Genomic DNA, 21,189 nt, shown 5'->3' on the forward strand with positions numbered 1-21,189 from the left:
GCCGAAGGCAGGCAGCTGGCCAGAGAAGGGGAGGCGCGCGCCCGCCAGTCGCCCAGGTCAGGGGGATCTGGGCGCGCGGCCTTGCTCTTCCCGATGCTTCGGGGTCGTCCTTAGGCGGCGGGAGCTCTCTCCCGACCTCCGACGCCAGCCAAGGCAAGCTCGTTGTTTTTGCATAAATTAATATTTCCCCATTAACAAGTTCCCCCTCCAAACGCGGCGCTCGCGTCCATGCGCCACATCCTAATGAGGTAATTATCATTTGCGCGTGTTCGGGGCTGGCGCCGGCTCCGTGGGTAAATGGCAGTTTATTAGCACGATGCCCAGCTCGGCTGCAGAGGGCTAAGGGATACCTCGGCAACTAGACGGACACTCGGGGGCCCGTTGGAACGGCGAGTCCAGGACCCCCTGCCCTCCCCGCGTCCCGCAGACCTATAGGCCCCCAAAGTTGTGAATCACGCACGGAACTCTGCCTGGGTTTGGGCTCCCCCCCCTTCTTTTTTGCACCGGCGAAACCATCACGATTCTTCCCCCTCCCCCTCCCATCTCTTCCCTCCTTCCCGATTCGCGAACCGCTCGCACTTTCCCAAGGGGAGCGCGGGCGCCAGTTGCCTCCTTTTAAAGTTTGAGGGGCGGTGGCGGCGGCGGCGGCTGGCAGGCGCGGGGGAACACAGGGGCCGCTACCGGAGCCGCGCCGCCGCCCAAGTCATTCCACTTGAAGTGACTTCATGTGATGTCAGCTGAATGTAAAAGACTGATCTCACGCGGAGGGGAAGATGTTTGCCATCAAAATGTGACAGAGGAAACACGCTGCATGGCTCGGAAGGCATCTCCTTGGCGGTGGGAGAAAGAGGTAAATGCTCGGTGGCTCTCCTGGTCCTCTCTAACTTTGCCCCTTAACTGCCCAGCTCCCAGCACGCGTGCCGGAGGCCAGGATCTAGAGAACGGCTCTGGGGGGTTAATTTGAGGCTCTTTTCTTTCTCTCTCCCTTTCTCTCTCTCTCTTTCCTTTTCCTTTGTAAACCCTCCCCCTTCTCACCCTTTCAAAGTCCCAGGGCAGGGGCTGGTGGGTTCCTTTGCGCACTGGATTAATGGGCGGTAATTTGGTACCCTTGGGTGCACTTTGTTCTGCCCCCATTCATTTGAATGCAAATGGGTGACCTGGACCCGACAAGGTGGTTATTAAATTGCGGTTTCCCTCTCTGCCTTTTCCGGAATGCAGACTTAGAGGAGAGAGGCTGCACCCTGGCCCAGTCCGGCTCGGCTCGGCTCGGCTCGGCGAGCCATGGCAAGCTCAGCTTCCCTGGAGACCATGGTGCCCCCGGCCTGTCCACGCGCTGGAGCATCGCCGGCCACTTCCAAGACGCTGGCCTTCTCCATCGAGCGCATCATGGCTAAGACGTCGGAGCCTCGTGCGCCCTTTGAGCCCCGGCCAGGAGCACTGGAGGCAGACAGTGGCCAAGGCAAGAAATTGGTCAACCTCTGCTCGCCGCTGCCCTGCATGATCCCCCTCCAGCCCCTAGGCTACGACGTGCCGTCCAAGACCCTACTCAGTTACTCGGAGCTCTGGAAAAGCACCCTCCGGGCGGGCAGCGGAGGCGGCTGCGGCGGCGGCGGCGGAGGAGGCGGGGGGGCTTCGGTGTGCGGCGCCAGCGGCTTGTGCAAAACCAACTGTGGCGTGTGCTGCAAGGCCGAGCTGGGCCTGGCGCCGTCTGCGCTGCCCGCGGGCAGGGTCATCAAACCGCAGGTCATCAACCACGCGGTGGGGCTGCCGGCCAGCGGCTCGCTCTACTACTTCAACTACCTGGACTCTGCTGGGTACCCTCCATCTGAGCTCCTTGGTGGCCACCTCTTCCCTGGCCTCCTCAACGCACAGGCCCCTACCGCCCTGGCAGCACACCCCAAGCTCTTTTTGCTGGAGAACGCCAAGCTGGCCGGCCTGGCCTCGGACAAGTTCCCCCATCCGGCCCCCTATGCCCATAAGGAGCGCTTGCCCGCGCCCCTGGAGCAGGTGCTGAAAGAGAACTCGGCCCTGACTGCTGAGCGCGCTGGTGTCAAGGGCCACGGCAAGCTGCCCGGGGCCTCCGCGGATGGCAAGCCCAAAAACTTCACCTGCGAGGTGTGCGGCAAGGTGAGGCCTGGGGTCCCTAGAGGGGTGAGCAATGGTGGCTGCTTTCTTGGGGCAGCCTGGCATTCCCTTTACTCAAGTTTATGAGCTCTCCAGTAGCTGTCTACTCAAATCGGGGGCTCAGTTTTCTGTTCTGTAAAATGGGGATGCCGTTGTCACTGGCCACACAGGACTGGCATGAGCAGAGGGTTGGGAAGCTCTTTGCAAAAGTAAAAGAGCTCTGGTTGGGGGTGGGAGGTTGTTTGAGCAAGGTAAGCTGTCGCCTCCCAGGGCTGATGGACACACCACAAGGCCCCCCTCGTGTCCTTCCATAGGTGTTTAACGCTCACTATAACCTCACCCGCCACATGCCGGTCCACACCGGAGCCAGACCGTTCGTGTGCAAAGTCTGTGGCAAAGGCTTCCGCCAGGCCAGCACGCTGTGCAGACACAAAATTATCCACACCCAGGTACGTGGCCCCGGGTCCAGCCTGGCCCGCGCGCAACACCCCGCGCCTGAGCGACATCATTGGGGAGAGGATGGCCAAGGGTTCCCCGTACCCATTCGGGAGAGCCCACGTCCCTTCAAGGGGCTCCTAAAAGGTACCCCCGAGTTGGCTTTTCCTGCTGGGCACTCAACCTCACTGTATGCGCGCCCCTCTCCGCAGGAAAAGCCTCATAAATGCAACCAGTGCGGCAAAGCCTTCAACCGCAGCTCCACGCTCAACACGCACATCCGCATCCACGCGGGCTACAAGCCCTTCGTCTGTGAATTTTGCGGCAAAGGTTTTCACCAAAAAGGTAACGCTCGGGCGAGGCCCTCTACTCATCTCACCTGGGGACTCGGTGGGTCACAGCAATCGGGAAGGAAAAAAGATCCGGAGAGAGGGAACGTGAGAGCTGTAGGCTCGGGCACAGCATTTCTTTGGAATCGGGTTGTGCAGAGTTTAAGTAGAAGCTCTCCGGGCCTGGTTAGTTGGCTGCAAGGACAGACTCCAAATCTGGGAGGTGGGAAGTAAGGATGGCAAGGACAGAGAGGGAAAGAGTAGGAGAAAGAGAGAGTATTGAGAGTATTACCCTATAGAAAAAGCTTCCCTTTGTAGCCGGAACTCCCCTTTATAATGGGGGGGGGGGAATCTAGGAAAAATCTACCACCTGGGAACAATTTGACTCAGGGAAACCTCTACTGTCCCCAGCACCCCCAACCCTGGCGCTTCTTTTGGATTTTCCAAAGCATTGTAGGATCTCCAGGTGGTACTTGGGGGACCAGAAGGAGTAATAATTTTTTAATGAAAAGGAAAAAAAAATAGGGACGAATCCCGGGTTCGTGATAATTTCTTGGAGCAAGTAGCCGCCCACAGTTGGACCCGATGTGTCTCTGGGCTGCGCAAAAGTTTCCAGGCCGGCCAAGCACAGCGGGAGGGATAACTGGCGGGCTTCAGGACCCGGCGAGGCAGGGGCGAGGGGCTGAGACTGAGGACTCTGCCTTCTTGCCTGTCGTGAGAGCCCCGGCTTGACGCGTACGAAGTTTGACAACTTCATCACTTGGAGAGGTCGTGCCCGCTTAGCCAAGCGTTGCCTTCTTTGCGCGGGCACCTGAGCCAACCCCGGGAGGCCCAGACTCCACCCTCTCCATTCCACTTCATCCCCCTACTTTTGTTTTTGGTCTTTTGTAGGAAACTACAAGAACCATAAGCTGACCCACAGCGGCGAGAAGCAGTACAAATGCACCATCTGCAACAAGGCCTTCCACCAGGTCTACAACCTGACCTTCCACATGCACACCCACAACGACAAGAAGCCTTTCACGTGCGCCACTTGCGGCAAAGGGTTTTGCAGAAACTTTGACTTAAAGAAACACGTGCGCAAACTCCACGACAGCGTGGGCCCCGCGGCCCCCTCCACAAAGGACCTGCCTCGGACAGTGCAGAGCTGAGAGCTACTGCCTAGCCCTCCCGTTCGGCTCTCTCCAACCCCAAAACAGATCGCACGTATAAACTTATTTCTAAAATTAAGAGGGAAAAAACTATAGCAGAGAGGCTAAAATCTATTTATCGAAACCAGCATATTTTTGAAAAGCTAAATGTTTCCTCGATGACTGGCAGCGAACGAGTGGCTCCCCACCTTTGTATATTCGGGAAACTTATTTAAACCCAGTGCGCCGAAACGTATTTAATTCCAGGCCTCGGCTTCTCTTCGGGCGGGGGTTTTACCCCAGCCTGTCACGTGAACGCCCAGGACGAGAGCGGCGCCCCCAGCCATCTTTCTACAGCCATGTAAATCCTCCTGTACACGCGAACACGGAATATATACATACATAACTCAATAAACAGAGTCATTGTGCGCGTTTTCTTTCCCCACACCCTCTCCCCTCGCGGCGGGGTCAGCTCTGCAACACCGAAGAATGAGAAGGAAATAGGCGTTTATAGCATTTCCCTGCCCAAATTCGACTTCCGTTGGGACGCTAGGACAACGGTGAGGCCCAACCGGTGTTGCTGAGGCGCTTGCGCATTAAGACACCCCCCATCCCCAACCCCACCCCATCTCGGAGCGAGGGTGAAAAGGCCTACATCGGCCTCCACATGATGAAATTTTTCTATTTGGTGACTTCCGACGCTTGGAATTCTGGGTGTTGTCTTATTTGGGTGAGATTTTTTTTTTTTTTAAAGAAGGGTTAAAAGTGGCTGGATGTCGGGGTACAGAGTTTGGGTGCGTCCTCCACCAAAGCGCCTCCTCGCGCGGGGGTAAATGGCCGGGACACTGCCCAGCCCGGGCACTTCTGGACTGGACCCTCTTTTGGGCGACCTAATTGGGGCAACTATTCCTGCCCATCTTTCCTGGAGGTGAGGGCTGGAGGCCAGGGGTCCCCAGCCCAGCCTGAGCTGTGGGGCTCCCTGGTCCGCGCCGCTGATCTGGGGCCAGATTTCGGGTGCTGAGCACCCCGCCGCGGGAGGGCGCACCCGGGCTCTCGGAGCTCCCTGCGTCGGCTCCCCGCACCCTGATTACAGCGCGGTTAGCCTATTTCCTGAATAGCTATCTCCGCCGCAGAGCACGCCGATGAAATGATCTCACGCTTGCTTCCTAAGTAATGACCCAAATTAAGAGAGAAAACAGAGACCCTTCAAACAGCATTACATTAATCATCTAATCATTCCCAGGAGGGGGCCGGCCGCCGCCGCCCCGTTTGATCCGAATCTGGATAATCAAAAGAGCTCCGATTACTGGCTTGGCGTGCCGGGCCCCCGCCCCCGCCCCCGCCCTCGTAATATTCGCGCGGTGATTCAGCCCACGTCTTCGGGAACAATGTTCGCCAACGCGGGGAGGAAATGCGGCGCGGGCCTGCAGTGCGCTTCGGTGGAGTGTTGCCTTTGCAAGGGCTGGGGCGGCGGAGGCCGGCGCTGATCGCGCTCGGGTTTCCACCGCAGGTGACGGCTGTTTGGAGGGAAAGGTGGTTAATGACAAAGGAAATCCCCAAGTTAACTCTAAACGTGACTTGTTACTGGCTATCCCAACTCCAGGTATACTGCAGGCGGTCGGTGCTCCTCGCGTCAGGGGCTAACAACGTAAAAAGCTGGCATTTCTGGAGCGCTTGTTCCATGCCAGGCCCTCGATACACGGAATGTTCGTTCACAACCCGCAAGCTGGGGATTATTCCCACTTTATGACCGACGAAACTGAGGCAGAGAGAGATCAGCTAAATGGCATGCCTAAGGTCACGGGGACTAAGTAGGGCTGGGATTCGAACTCCAGGCTTTTAGGGAATCTAAACTGCCTCCAGTCCTTGTCGTTGGAGGAAGAATCCTCAGGTTGGGACCCAGGAAAGACGTTCGGCTGCTGGGTGGAAGCTTAGTCCTGGTCACAGTCCGCGGTTGGGTCCCAGGCCCCCGTCCAATTCGCAGACCCATTGCGCGGGGAAGGAGAATTGTCGATTTTGTTTGCACAGAGGAAGGCGACAGCTTCCTCAGGCTGTCGCGGGTGTATTTTTAGTACCTCCGATTCAGAAATAGGAACGTGTACATTAGAATTCCATTTCCTGAAAGGAGAGCGTCCTCGTTTTTGTATCCTCCCCCACCCACTAAGTCTGGGAAGACGCAGTCAGGGAAGGAGGGGGATGAGGAAGCGAGGAGGAATTTAAATGTTAGCTTGTTCTGGCTGCAGTTCACTGAGGGGAGATTGGGACCCAGAGGGATATGCAGATTAAACTTCGAAATCCCGGTAGATGCCACAAACCCCAGGAAACCCCAGGATGGGAGTGGAGGGCTTGGCGGCTAAGGGCGTGGAAATATCGCCTTGCTTTTCCCAGACATCTATCTCCAGGGCTGGTTTGAGAACTCCGCGCCTTTCTTATTCTCAGAATAGGTTTTATTAGCCCCGCCTTCTACGCACACCCCTCCCCCATTTCTGGGAGCTCTTGGGTGCCCGGTGACAGTTGTCTGTTCCTTCTTGCATTCCTGAAAGGATCCTTTGCAGGTGTGCTTCTTGGAGATCAGACAATGGTCAGGGCCAGCCCACCTTATTTCTAAATAGTTCCAGAACTTTGAGCAAGGGGCAGACACCACAGAATTTGGTGCGACGCATCCTCTTAGAGAATGTTTAAAAGTTATCCTGCAGGTGGAAATTGTGATCAAGGGCTCCTCTTTTCTTTTAAAAAGAAAATATAAATAAAAAAATAAATAGAAAGTTATTTCCCTGGATAGGGACACCCCAACCATTAAGTGAGAGAACTTTAAGGAATTCTTCTTTCCACAAGACAAAGACGGAAAGGGTCCCTATCTCATAAAACTGGAGAAATTTGTTTGCAGGTACAGCTCTGAAGAGGGGTGCGAATGGCATGCTTGCAAACTAGATAGAAAATGAACTATAACTAATGGGTGGAGCAGCAGGCATCTCTTTCTCTCTTGGACTGCTCATCTCTGCAGTGACTGGGGCTCTGGGGCAAACCTGAGCAGTTTTGCTTACTCCGACCTCCTGAGAGTGTTTCCTCCTAACCTGATTGTTACTTTACCTTCACACCAGCTCCTGTCAATCGCTCTCACCTGAGAAGGTGTCATTTCACATCTGGTGGTAATTGTACATAAACAGAATTATTCTGTATCTATCGGCTTAGCTCTGCTTGCCAGTCACTCCTCCCCGGTTTAAGATGTTTGTTTCTTTCAGTTGTGGGATTATTCAGTAAAGAATTCCTTCACCTGGAAAGTAGTACGAAGAGAAAAGGAACCTTTTGTCTGAATTACTAAATACCTTTCACAGACAGTGCAGGTTCTGAAGCCAACGCGAAGTCCTCTTAGTAACCATCTTAATGGGATCCTTCTTAGTTATTCACTGTGCATCGGAATTGATGGGTGAGAGGCTCTGTTTTCAGATTTTTTTCCCTTCTTGATATTAAACTGTATGACTTGTAGTTTGCAATATTAGTAAAAGACTTAAACAAGGTAGTCATCAGCTGCATATTAATATTCTAACCTTGATTAAATTGAAGAGGCCACCCTTAAAAAATATTTGAAAAAAATCAAATTGCGGGGGAGGGGGATCCTGTCACCCACACAAAAAAGACTCCAATTATCTTTTCCCCTACAAGATGTTTGTTCTGTCCATGACTGCTCACACTTCAGCAATCTTGCCAGCAAAACTCAAAAAAAAAAAAAAAAAACCCTCTCCTTCTTCCAAAGCCACAGCCTTGTACATAACAGATTGTACAGTCCTATTGCCTTAGGCGGGTTAGAGGTTCCTCTCTGCAAAGAGCGACACAGAGAAGTTGCCAGCATCCAGACATATTTGGGGGAGCACTGTGCTCCTTCTTGCCTTGGCTGCAGAAGTGGGTCTATAAGGTCCCCATTTTGCTGTTTGGCTCACAAGAGGATAGGGCTGCCTGAGCCAGGCCCAAGAGTTACAGCAACAAGGCATCCAGGTGTGCTAGTGCTGAATGGGCTGGGGGAGGAAAGGGGAGGAGTAAGAGTGAGGGGTGGGGGGCTGCCAAAGAGAGGACTGGAGTCTTGAGAAAATGCTGGGAAATAAACAACCTCAAGGCAGCTGCGTTGCCCTTTTCCCTGCACTTCCCTCTCAACCGTCTGAGCAACCAGTTTGCTCCTAGAAACATGTTAATTGCCAACGGAGCTCATTAAGGCATGCACATGCAAAACACAGCAAGAAAGATTAAATGGACAAAAGCGCAATAATGAACTGTCAACAATCGGGCCCATCTACGAGACCAGGATCACTCAAGAATGAGGCATTTAGAGGCAACAAAGGATTGTCTGGGACAGGAAGAAAAGACGACCTAGACTTTTGTTTAGTCAACACAATTGATTACAAATGAGAGATTAACAGGATAGCTTCAGATTTTTTTAAAAAGAGGCAGAAAAGAAAAGTCCAATTAAGTCCACCGAATGTTAACTACATTGCGTTCCATGCCTAGCCCCAAAGAAATTCTCATTAAACCATCCCTGGCGATCCCTTTTGGAAAGTAATTTGTCTCCCTGATGGAGCAGAGAAAGAGAATCGTGTAAAAGAAAGCGTTAGTTCTTGGCACAATGAGCTTAGGAGACACACTAGAAAGAGCCAAAGGGGGAGTTAATGAGCATCTGACAAACTGCTTGGATTCAGGCCTAGAGAACAGCGATGAAAAGATGAAATTGGCCAACAACTATTCTTTATATCAAACATAAAAAGGCCAATCTGAAATGGGGCTGCTCAAAACTGGTTGAAAGTACATAGCCCAAGAAAAGGGAGCCACGACTGGGCTCCGTGGTGGACACTGGACGGACAGAGGCAGAACTCAGCCGGCCACCACCTAGGAAACAGGCAGAAAGGTGGGCTCTCCATAACAGAGCAAACTCCAGCCATCGGCCCTTTTGGAGGGCTGATTTAAAGCTGTTGGTGCCCCAACCCCTACACTCTGGATGTTTCTTTCATGAGTGAAAAATGTATCAGGCTAGTCTTTGAGTGTCCCCTAAAAGTTCTAGTAATCTGGTCATTCACCAAGTCATTCCTCTTTTCTAGAGCCATAGCCCCCAGCCCTAGGGGGACCATATGTCACCACTTCAGAGTCAGTTCTACTCTCCCTCATAGTGACCATTCAAAACCTTCACCCCAGGTGACTGTCTTCCTAATTCTGCCTGGAGCAGAGGAGGCAAGGAAATGAAGACCGATACATGGCTTTGTGAAACAGATCACGAAGTATTTGAATTATTTCTCAGAACTGTTCATCTGGCTTTAGGAAACCACCTCATTTTGATGTTTCCTTTTTTGTACAAAGTAGACCAACAATATATATCTGAGACAAACAGTACATCCTAATTAAACATAAATGTCCAGGCATTCCAACAGCAGAAGCATTCGGAGGTTATTTCACAAAGTCCTGTACAGCCAGGTGAACAGAATCCAGCAGTGTGATGGGGTTTTCGGCTGAGTCCACCAGCTAAGGAACCCAGAACAAATTCTCTGGTTTCTCAATGCCATATTTATTCCGTTTGACATGGGACCGGTGCCATCTCAGATACTAGAGTGCAGCATTTAAATCTTGATTCTAGGTTTTGTGTTCTTACTCTCAAATCCTTGGTAACAACTATCACATTTCTGAGGGCTTGGCTTGCACATCAGGTTTTGCTCATGCTTCGTGGAAAAAAATATATTGGTGTCTAGAACTAAAGAATGAGGAAGAAGAAATATACCAATTCAAAATAAAAACAGTTATCTAAGATTAAAGACTAGTTCTGGTTTTCAAAGCACAGAGGTGTTATAAAATCTAGCAAGGTGCGTTTTAGGAACGAGACTTTTCTATTGCAGATAAACCAGAGTCTGCTATAAATAGTTCTTCACCAAGGCGTTCTGTCAAGGCCACATGACTGATACACGATCATCATTGTTTCTCTCCTTCCATCCTTACTTTTTAGTCTTAGGTCATATTTAGAGCTATTCTCCTCAAAGAGTTTCACTGTCTTCATTCTGCCCCTGAAAGTGGGTGGTGGGTGAATTGTGTAGGGAAGAATAGCATTATCTATAAGAAGAAAGTAGAGCCCTGGCCGGTTTGGCTCAGCGGTTAGAGCGTCCGCCTGCGGTCCGGAGAGACCCGGGTTCGGTTCCCGCTAAGGGCATGTACCTCGGTTGCAGTTTGTCCCCGGCCCTGGTTGGTCGTGCGGGTGGCAGCCACTCGATGTGTCCCTTTCACATCGATGTTTCTCTCTCTCTCTCTCCCTCCCACTCTGTCTGTACAAAAAATGGAAAAATGTCCTCGGATGAGGATTAAAAAAAGAAGAAAGTAGAGTGAGTGGTTAGGAGCCTGGTGTATGGCATCAGAACAGCTGAGTTCAAGTTCAAATCCTAGCTCTGCCACTTATCAGGGAAAACTACTCTGTTTCCTCATTGGCAAAATGGAAATATTAAGAGTACCTATCTCATAGGGTTGTTTTGAGGCTTAAATGAATTAATATATAATTAGAACATAGAAGAGCACCTAACACATGCATAGTAAGCATTCCAGAAGTTTCCAGAAGTTTGCGATCATTATTAGAAAAATTCAAGTAGTAAACCTTTAATATAACACTTTATAAAGAAACTTTACATATTAATATGTAGGGTTTCTTGGCTACAGTAGGAACCCACGCTCAGATGGTTGACTATGGGTCACGGTTCTAACAGGAACATGCATAAGGATCACTTAAAGGTTTTGCTAAAAATGCACCGGAATCCCATTTACCGAGATGCTGAGTCAGTAGATCCTCTCTGTGGCCCAGAAACCTACATTTTAACCAGATGCAGTTGGTTCCCCAGACTATACTTTGAGAAACACTGATTAGCATCTGTGTTCTTTCCACCTCACCACGATGCTGCCTTTGAAAGATAAAAATAACACTATAAGCTCTTTATAAATTAATTAATACACTTGGTCATTCATTCAACAAATATGATGTGAACACCTCTAATGTGTCAGACACTATGACGGGTGCTGGAGTTACAAGGTAGAGAAGGGCACAGCCTCTGCTTTAGAGTTTACAGTTTAGTAGGAGGAGAAAAATCGCATGCAACAAATATGGCCATATGATACTTGGTTATGAAGATGAAATTGGGCATTCAATCAGTCTGGGTTGGGGTGCTAGTGGACATCTGTTATTTTTTGCCTGCTGATCATCATTCTCCCGTCTGGTAACAACATCTAACATTTCCTCTGGAAACGTCACCCCTCCCCCACTCTCAGTCCATATGGTTAAGGTGGGGGCTATTCCATGCCTCCACGGTGGGCATGTGACCCAGGCCTGGCCAATCAGAGCACAGCATCTTCCTGGCCACTGTGAATGTCTCAGGACTGGGCACCTGACCCACACAGGGCCAATAAAAGCCCTCCCTGGGCTTAGGCCAGAGAGAAGCTTTTCCTCTGGGTTTATGAGTAGTTTGGATGTTAGTCTGGGGGTCCATTCTAGGCATATTTGCTAGGGAAGACCTTCCAGTACCGGCAATATTAGCGGTGGCGAGGGAACAGAATTGAGAGCTCGCCCTAAAGACTTCCCTGGCCCTGCTGCGGTCGAAGCTGGATGCACTCGTGGACTTCACAGCTATTGGCTCTAAATGGGGTCTCTCTGCTCTCACCCCAGGACTCCTGGCCGATGCTGGGCAGAAGCAAAGGAAAGTCTGAGGCGCCTCTCTGGAGGAAGTGATGCCTGAGCTGAGTGTTCAAAAAGCAGGAGGTGTTCGCTGTGGAGAAACGGAGGAAGGGCTCTCTCGGGTAGCCTGAGAGAAGGCCCAGAGGTGCAAGAAAGCCGGTGAGTTGATGCAGCTTGGATGGGGTTTGGTTTGGCTGGCTGAGTTTCCTGTCAAGAGGTGTGAGTTTGAACTCCAGGGCTGCTTCTGAACAGCTGCAGGGCTCTGGGCTAGAGGCTTGCCTTCTCTAAGCCTCAGATTTCTTCTCTGCAAAATGGGCACAGAAATAACACCTGCTGCCTGGGGCATTATGATGCAATGCAATGAGGCAAGTCAAACACCTGATCCATTGCAGGTACGTGATTGCCATTATCAGGGGAAGATGAGGACTTGAAGAGGCAATGAAGGGTTGGTTGGCATTCTCAATTCCCTGCATGGTCCAATAGTGGCCTACTGGAGCTAGAGATGTCTTAGGGAAGAGCTTAGTACCTAGTACCTGTCAGTATCTGCCCAGCTGCTGAAGCCTCCCTGTTTCGGAGTGCAGCAGGAGATGTAGGTGGAATATCATAGGCTTTGGAGCCACATCGACCAGCTGATTTCAACACTCACCAGCTGTTTGACTATGGGTCCTTCCTCGTAACATTCTGAGACCCAGTTGCTTTGTCTTTGAAATCTTTAAAGAGCTTTTAGGAGGATTTAAATTAGGTAATATGTGCAAAGTGCCTGGCCCATAGTAAATGTTTACTAAATTATGGCTATTCTTACTCATTGCTACTACTACAATTTTTACCATTCAAATAATTTTGAGATCCTTGGTCAGCAGAGCAAGCAGGACTCAGTTCTTTAGCGATTAAAACACTGTAAGCAGTATGAGGGCAGGGACTGTCTGTTCTGTTCACTGCTGTGTGCCTGATGCTTGGCACAGAGTAGGTACACTGAAATGAATTAGAGATCAGCTTCTCCTCCTCATGGGCAAAAGGTTACCCTGCTCAGCCCTCGGGGCAGACACTTGCACTCCCATCTGTAGCAATTTAGTCATAAAGCAAATGTTTATTGAAGGCCTGCTGTGTGCCAGGTGCCGAAGTGGGGATATAACTGAACAAGACAGACATGATCCTGTGGAACTTACCTCCTAAAGGTGAGAGACAGGTGGTGCATAACCCGTTTAAAAAAAAAAAAAAATTCAACCAAATAAATTTGTAGATCTTTATTGGCTTTATTAAGTGATTCATGAATTGGGACTAAATTCATGTAGCAACTAGAAGGGGGCACGGGGTTGTACAGAATGGAAGGTTTTTGTAGGAAGAAGGGTGGAGCAGGGAGCTAGTAACAAAAGAAGGGGTTACTTTTAAACCTAAACAATTTCTTTTGGGGGAAGAAACAGCAAGGGTGTTTATCATGCAGACTGCCTCTTCTTTCTATGGAGGTGGTAAAGGAAATGGAGAGGGCCCATGTGACAGATTGCCGTACTGGTGCTTGAGAAGAACATTCCAGACTGGTTGATTAAGATTATATTTCTAGGAAACGGCAATTAGGTCAGCTATTAAGTGTAGGCTTGGTGTTGTTGGCTGAAGCATCATGCGAAAGCCCAAGTGGCGCCATTTTGGGCCTGTGGTTTTCTCTTTAACACAGTCAAGAAACAGTAAATAATTTCAGATTATGGTAAACACCAGAAAGGAAATAAGAGCGACCTTATAGAACATATGTGAAGGAAGGCTGCTTGAAATAGGTGGTCAGTACCATTGTTGGTGCAGTTAAAATCCCTGTTTCACCCAGGAACCAACAAATACAACACAACTCAAATCAGTCCCTAGAATTAATCCAGTTGGACTTCATCAAAAGCCTTGCTTCCCCATGGCTCCGAATTACCCATTGGTTGGCCCAGCTCAAATCTGCTGGGGACTCAAAGGAATTTTCCAGGGTATGTCACAGAAAACCAAAGGCATGGCTGGGCAGGGGATGCTTAGGCCATTGACCCACATACCATTTTCCCACTGAATGGTAATTGATCAAAGTAAAAAATTTTATAGAAAGAGATACTGCTGCCATGTTTTTAAAGCATGCGTTTCCCAGCCAAGTCTCCAGATGGAATCACCGAAGCAACACATCCTTGACTTAAATGTGACTGTTTAACAGTTATATTGGGTAGGCCATATTTTCCACAGGGAGGTGGTTGCTTGTCTTAGGAACTTGAGACTCTTAACAGACTTTTGGGTAAGAGCTTTCCAGGATACCGCTCCGTCTCTCACACTTCCTGAAGTCACAGAAGTCAGAGACCTAGCCATGGTGTCACGAGAGGGGAATAATAGAGTGAGCTATTGTACAGCTCGTAGAATGATCAGTTTTGTTGGAAGTTGTAGTGCCACAAGCATGAGGATGGTTCTGCTGTTTGTTTTTGCCTGACCGTCATCTATTTCCCCTTCTTCTGGTTCTCAGCATTCTGATTTTGCTTTGGGGAACTGCCCTTCTCCACTGAGCACAGACCACTGGACTTGTGAAGAAGGTTGCCATGACATGTCCACTGGCTGCCAGACAGACATGGGGCATAAACTGGGCCATGCAGATGCTTTCTTTGGAGTCTGACCTTTAGGCAGAAAGATAGGACTACACATGACTGATGCTCATTCATTCTAAGGAGATTGTGGATCAACCTGTTACTTACACACCCTGAGCTGCCCTGATCCCTGCGCTTCCGCCCCTGGTATGACAACCTTCTCTTGTTCTGTTAGCTCCACTCATAACATTCTAGTTATTAACTTTCCCCATAAATTTGCCAGAGTTGTTTTCTGTGGCTTACAGCCGAAGCGGTTGACCAGTACAGTAAATTTCCAACACATGTCCCACCTTCTCTTTATGGTCCTTAGAAACAACATCTGAAGATCAAGACTGGATTTTCCTGCCCAACATTTTTATTCTCTACCACAGTCCCTTCTTTTAGTTCTGAGACTCTTTCAAGTAGAGGTCAACTGCTTTGCTACATGAAAATAACTTGGAGGAAGAGAACCCTGTAGCCCTATCCACACCCCACATTTATATTCAGAATTAAAATGTCTTCAAGTTGAGGTGGGGATAGGCAAGCAACTCGGGCAAGAGGGAAATTAAAAATACAGCACAACAATGATGAGATTTAGTTTTTTGTTTTGTTTTGTTTTGTTTTGCTTAGGAAGAGCTCTTGCTAAGGGGGGGATGTGGGAGGGGGGATGAGGAGATGTTTGTCAAAGGTACAAACTTCCAGTTAGAAGATGAATAAGCTCTAGGGAGCGAATATACAGCATTGTGAATATAGTTAACAAGACTGTATTTTATACTTGAAAGTTGCTAAGAAAGTAGATCTTAAATGTCCTCCCATAAAAAAGAAATGGTAATTATGTGATTTGATGGAGGTATCAGCTAATACTACCATGGTAACCATATTGCAGATATATAAGTGCATAAATCAACAGGTTGTGAACCTTAAACTTACACACTATGTCAATTACATCTTAGTAAAGCTGGAAAAATAAAACAAAAATAAAATACTCCCCCAAAAAGAAGAGTTTTCACGATATACTCTGATTATTTTTCCCAGCACTTCCATGGTGTAGGATCAACTTGTTAAGTGTAGTCTGTGGAAAAGATGGCAGACATCTCAACATAGACTTTGGAGGAGACTCAGCTGCGGTCAAGCAGGGAGATGGGGGGAAGGCTAGCGTTAATTCGGGGAGTCTGAGCCTAGAAGTCTGTGCTTTATTTATTGAGAAACACAAATCCCAAAACCTGGCACACATTTGGGACAAGGAGTATTTATTATTTGTCCCTTTTTGAAAACAAATTATTATAAATTCACCCCAAACCTCATATATTCAATAAAGTGGTCAATATAAATAGAAAAACAAATAGAAGGGAAATACGCTAGCTACGAGGATTACCGAGAGGGCGGGCTTCGACAGACCCCGAGTTTCCTGGTAGCTAAGCCACAAGGGGAAGACAGTGGGTTATATTACACTGATACTCTTCAAGAGACACCAGCAAACAAGTAGAACAACTTCCTTGATTAGATTTTCTTGTAGTTTCCCTTTCAAGTTCCCTCTTCAGTCTTGAATATTATCAATGGGGTGCTCATAAGCCTGCATATTGATCACATTCTTATAGGTTAGCACCTAGAAGGTGCCAGCCAACTTCAGTCATGGCACAAGAGTTCCTGGAAAAAGAAATGGAGGAAGCCAATGCGGTGACTATTGTGGCCAGTTCATGGAAACGTAGGGCTTTTAGTAAAAGTGCCTCCTGGATGGAATTGTCTGTCCCATGAATTTCCCATACATTACACATCTGTAATAAAATTTACAGGTTTTCTCTGGGGATGAAGGCAGAGTGGAGTTGGATGTCTTGAGTGAGCCAGAGTAAGCGTGGGATAAACTGTAGGTGTAAGATTAATTTGAAGAAGATGCAGAGGGTCTCCATGGTTTCCTTGCAAATCTATAAAATTGACGTAAGACCACTGACTATCTATTGCAAAGGAATACTGTTAGAAAGAGAAGGAACTGGTGTTTGCTTTTGCATCCCTCGAGGACGCCTGGTAGAACTCACAAGTGGCTGCTCTAAGCTTGAAGCACTCATCACATCACTTCTGGTTAGCTCGGGGAAATCAGCTCTGAAGTCCATGTTACACGTTCTGTCCTCTGGGAAAGAAATGCCACAGTGTCTGCTCAAGGGAAGAGATCGGGGAGGGGGGGGCTTTCATTTCCCCGTGAGGTTTTAATGCCAGGTGATTGGCTCTTCGGTTTGACCTTGCCCAGTTGCTGATTCCCTTATTCGGCCCATGGAGTGGCCTCCTCCTCCCTCCACCTCACCCTTCCTGGGCATGCCTCCTCATCCTGGGTGTATAGTTTACTTTGGAGCAGTCTTCCTTGGAAAGGAAGGAGTTAAACTATACAGGTCAGGTAGCCACCCTCAGGTGGGTTTGGCCTATACAGAAACTTATCCTTGGAAAAGGCCTTCATCTCCCCTCCCCCACTCTTGATTCTAGATGGTCTTCCTCTCACTCCACAGTTCCTCCCTTTGTTTCTTTCATAGTCCTTATCACAAGTCACATGTTCACTTGGTTTTTTCTTATCTTCTCCCACATACACTGGAAGTACCTGAGTGTAGGGTCATGTTGTCACCAGTGTGTGTCCAGTACCCTGCTCTGTGCCTGGCACCTATTAGGTGCTCATCGAATCTAGGTATGAAGGAAATTATGTACCTTCTCCTTGAAAAAATCATGTGTTGAGTTCTAGATGGTGTAGCTCAGTTAGTTGGAGCATCCCTTGCACCGAAGGGTCATGGGTTTGATGCCCAGTCAGGGCACATACCCAGGTTGCAAGTTCAATTCTCAGTCGGAGCGAGTACAGAAGGCACCAATCAGTGCTTATCTCTCACACATCAATGCTTCTCTCTCTCTCTCTCTCTCTCTCTCTCAAAAGTAGGTTGAAAATGATATGCAAGGTTCGGATTGTGACAGGTCTCTGGTTCCGTGCTCAGATTGGGGAGCAGAAACTCAAACCCACGGCATGTATATTTTATCACGAGGATTGGCGTTTATTTGGCATTTACTGTGCACAGGGAATTTTATGAACACTATTTTTAATTCTCTCAAACCTGCAAGGCACCTGTCACTTCACTTGGAGAAAAAGGAGACTCTCCAAGGCGCCAGCTTGGCCCAGCTGTCACCGGCTGAGCAGGCATTCGAGGCCGGATCTGACTCCTGGTCTGTGCCCTTCCCGCCTTCCCAGGATGTCATCTCCCCTCTGGGCGTGGCTGAATTCAGGCACCCTCAAAGCTCAGTTAAAGCTGCCTCCCTCCTCCAAATGCCCCATGTGAGTTCTCTCTCTTCCAGCCTCTCACAGCTTTTTACCTCAAGCTCTCCTGTGATGGCTGATATTTTCTACCTTGGGTCACCGATTTCTTATTCAGGTCCTTTTACCAGGGCTTGCTCTTCCAGCCTGCTCTGCTCCCAGCCTACTGCTAGTCTCATCCTGTGTCACTCTCTCTCCTTCCTGCTTTGGGGATGAGCTGTGCAGTTTCTTCTTCTGTCTTTGCAACAGGCCACATCCTTTCATTTCTCGGGCCCTCGAACATGTAGTTCCCTCTGCCTGATGCTCTCCTTTCCCCAGGGGTGTATTTCGCTTGCTGCTTTGCCTTCTTTAATATCTCATCCTTAGCGATGTCTTCCTTGATGCCTTGACCGAGAGACATAAGCTTCTAGGTCCTTGATTTTGTTTCCCGCATCATCCCTACTAGAATTATGTGTGTGAGCAGGTTTACTTGCTTTTCTTTCTGTCCCACTTAGACATCAGCTCCATGAAGGTGGCAACCATGTCTGTGGTATTCATTAGCATGTCCCCAGCACCCAGGTATGTGGCTGAGCACAATGCTTCACCCACAATAGGTGCACAGCAATTTGTTGAAAAATGTTGGCCCCCACCCCCTTGAACTGACACCTGTCTCCGAGTCTGTCCCTCGTCCTCCCCTCACTCACCCCAGCTGCACAGGCCTCCCTGATGTTTCTCTTACACGCCCAACAAATTCCTGCCTCAGGACCTCTGCACCTGCTGTGCCTTCCTCTGGAACCATTATCCCTTTCTTCCTTCAGGTCTTTGCTCAGATCTTGCTCCCTGAGGGAGGCCTTCCCCTACCAATCTATTTGAAATGTGAAGCTGTCCATTCACCCCCATAGACAGTCCCTCCCACACGTTCCCTCCCCCCTTCCCTGCTTTGTTCCTTGTCTCTCTCTTCCCCAAGGAGAGTGTAAGCTCCTCTAGGGCAGGTGTCTTGGTGTGTTTCCTCACTGCTGCATTCCCTGGACCCCAGAATAGCACCTAACACACAGTAGGTGTTCCGAAAGTATGGGATGGATGGCTATCTTTCCCCTTCTGATGTGCTCCAGTGTTCTCCATTGCCCTCCGAGTTCCAACGGGCCTTCACCGAAGGTCACTTCAGAGAGTGAATGAATCGGTCTGTGGTCCCTTCAAAGAGCAAACCAGACACATGTGAATAAACTGCAGATCTTCAGCAAACATTTGCAGGACTTTCAGAAAAATACCACAGCAGAGACTTAGCTTTGTGCTTTCTGCTCTCATTGATGAGTGTAGCTAATCATCACTGCAAGGAAATGATGTCTTTTCTTGCCACCTGCCTCCACCCATGTCACTCAGAGCTTCCCCTCTGCAGACCAGGCTGCTTTTCAGTGTGGACTTCCTCAGGACGGGGGAGCAGGCTTCTGAAGGTGGGGCGGTCAGGCAGTCCTTGGGGTGTATAAACTTGGCTCAGCTGAGAGACAAAGCACTGGAGAGGTTGGATTCATGAAGCATTTCCCACATAATTCATCCACAGCTAAGCTGCAGTTCAGGCGTGACCTTAGTGAGTTTGGCTTTTTAGTAACCGCAGGTCACAGGTGCAGGAACCTGTCCACCTCCTGCCACATGGGCTGTGTGAGGCACCATTGGAGTTGTCTGAATTTTCTGTTCTTGTTTCGGTAGCAGCCCCTCTATTTCATGTAGAGACCTTTTCCCTTCGGCCCACATCACAGGATACTTTGCAGCCACCCCTGCGGTCCCCTTTCTGCCAGATGGCACTGACCAGCCCCCTCCCAGCCCAGTCCCTCCTCCTCTCCGCCCCACTCATTTACCTGCTGCTTGAGCACAGGGAGCAGAGGACTTTCCCGGACTTCACTGGACTAAGGAATAAATGCACACAAGATGCTCTTCTTTCCCCTTCATTGGGGATTTGGTTTACTAGCTTTTTTTTTTCTTTTAATTTTTTTTATCCTCATCCGAGGACATTTTTGATATTGTTCAAATAGAGTGGGGGAGAGACAGAAAAACATCGATGTGAAAGGGACACAGTGAGTGGCTGCCACCCACACGACCCAACCAGGGCCGGGGACAAACCGCAACCAAGGTACCTGCCCTTAGCGGGAACTGAACCCGGGTCTCTCTGGACTACAGGCCAATGCTGTAACCGCTGAGCCAAACCAGCCAGGGCTGGTTTGCTCACTTTTATTTGACCTCAAAGTGAGTCACACCTTTGCTACTCTTCTTAGATACTTGAGGAAGATAAAAAGTCTCATTTCAACTTTTTAGATAACTTAGGCAAAAATATTTGCAGAATCTGTATCTCTGTAATCGCTCTGATTTAAAAAAACATAATTACATGTCAGTACAATTGAAATGCTTCTGGGGGAGGCTTCATTAGAAAACCCCTTTTTAGCTTATTTTTTAAAGCATGAAAAGCCACACCAATTTTTTAAGTACTAAAAAGCCATGACTTTCTGTATAGTCACAAATGCCCGTTAAGCCAAATAATTTGTAAATCCTGCCCCAGAATTCGCTTCTGTTCTGCAGCACTTAGACTGATCAATTTTCAGAAGTTGTAGGAGAGAAAATAAATTCTGTCTCCAAATGATGTTTATAATCTCAAATCTAAATTAAAACATGTCGATTCCACAGCAATAGTCACTATGGAAATAGAAACATATAGGCCTCGATTCTAAATCAAGAGTGTGTTTAGCTGGGTGGTATATATTTTCCATCATGTTTTTGAAAAATCTGTTACAGTGTATGCATTTTCAAAGGCTTGGATTCGATAAGCTTCTAAGAAATAGTACACGTGTGGGTCATATTAGAAATAAATGTACTTTGTATATTTTTCAAATAAAGTTTGATTTTTCTGCCCCTTTATTAATGAAAATCCTGTTGAATTTTTAGACTTACTTTGTGGGATTTAAAAAAAATAAAACAAAAACATATTTGAGGTAAATCCATGGAAACGTCTGTAGCAGGCAGATATGCCTACATGTGATCTCCATTCAAATTCTTCTAAAATTCAAATGTCTTATTACAAACACTAACAAGTATAGAATAGATTTTAAAGAGTTTAAATAGAATTGCTACTCACATCTCAATTTACACCTAATTATCAAGCTTTATTTAGTTTTAGAAACTGGTTAAAAATATATTTGCCAGTTTAAAAAATTGTGAGCTTTAAAAAAAAAAAACCAAAGGTAATAATAGAAATAATTTATTCTAAAGATATATCATGCAAAAAAAAGTCTTTAAATTTATTTAGAAGTTTTAGAAGTTAAAAAGGCTTTCCCCTCTGTTCAGATGAATGAACAATGTATCTTCACCCTTTTAAATTTTTTTTCTAACAAGTAATTAACAAATAAACATTCCTTCAGTCAGTAACTATGTGCCTACTATGTGCTCCACAGTGTTCTAAAATTGAATGTCACTTCTCAAGCAATGGAAAACAAACATATGCTGTAATTATTAGCTTTAAATATCATAAGCCAAGTATATAACTTCTTTACATAAAATACATAATTATTCTTATTTTAAAATTACATAGTTCCTTTTTTTCAAGGATCTCAAGATGTTAAGAGTCAAACCAATTGCTTTCACATTACCGTCTGAGACTTAATGGAAAATCAAGTCC

The 21,189-nt window shown here is 48.0% G+C and overlaps 1 protein-coding gene across 1 annotated transcript; it reads left to right on the top strand.

The window, feature by feature from the left end:
- The first annotated feature begins 577 nt into the window (after window positions 1–577).
- Window positions 578–4,435, top strand: FEZF2 (FEZ family zinc finger 2). The gene is made up of 5 exons (XM_036267160.1): window positions 578–850; window positions 1,219–2,127; window positions 2,439–2,573; window positions 2,772–2,904; window positions 3,780–4,435. Exons 2-5 carry the CDS (start codon window positions 1,282–1,284, stop codon window positions 4,037–4,039), a joined length of 1,374 nt encoding a protein of 457 aa, XP_036123053.1. The 5' UTR covers window positions 578–850; window positions 1,219–1,281; the 3' UTR covers window positions 4,040–4,435.
- Window positions 4,436–21,189: the final 16,754 nt, after the last annotated feature.

Source organism: Molossus molossus, unplaced genomic scaffold (assembly GCF_014108415.1).
Source record: "Molossus molossus isolate mMolMol1 unplaced genomic scaffold, mMolMol1.p scaffold_m16_p_18, whole genome shotgun sequence".
NCBI classification, from domain to species: domain Eukaryota; kingdom Metazoa; phylum Chordata; class Mammalia; order Chiroptera; family Molossidae; genus Molossus; species Molossus molossus.

Bases quoted from the DNA above. Each gene is read 5' to 3' on its own strand.
- FEZF2 (XM_036267160.1), top strand. From the start codon at position 1,282: ATGGCAAGCTCAGCTTCCCTGGAGACCATGGTGCCCCCGGCCTGTCCA. The intron at 2,128-2,438 runs GTGAGGCCTGGG...GTCCTTCCATAG, and splicing joins CCTGCGAGGTGTGCGGCAAG to GTGTTTAACGCTCACTATAA. The intron at 2,905-3,779 runs GTAACGCTCGGG...GGTCTTTTGTAG, and splicing joins CAAAGGTTTTCACCAAAAAG to GAAACTACAAGAACCATAAG.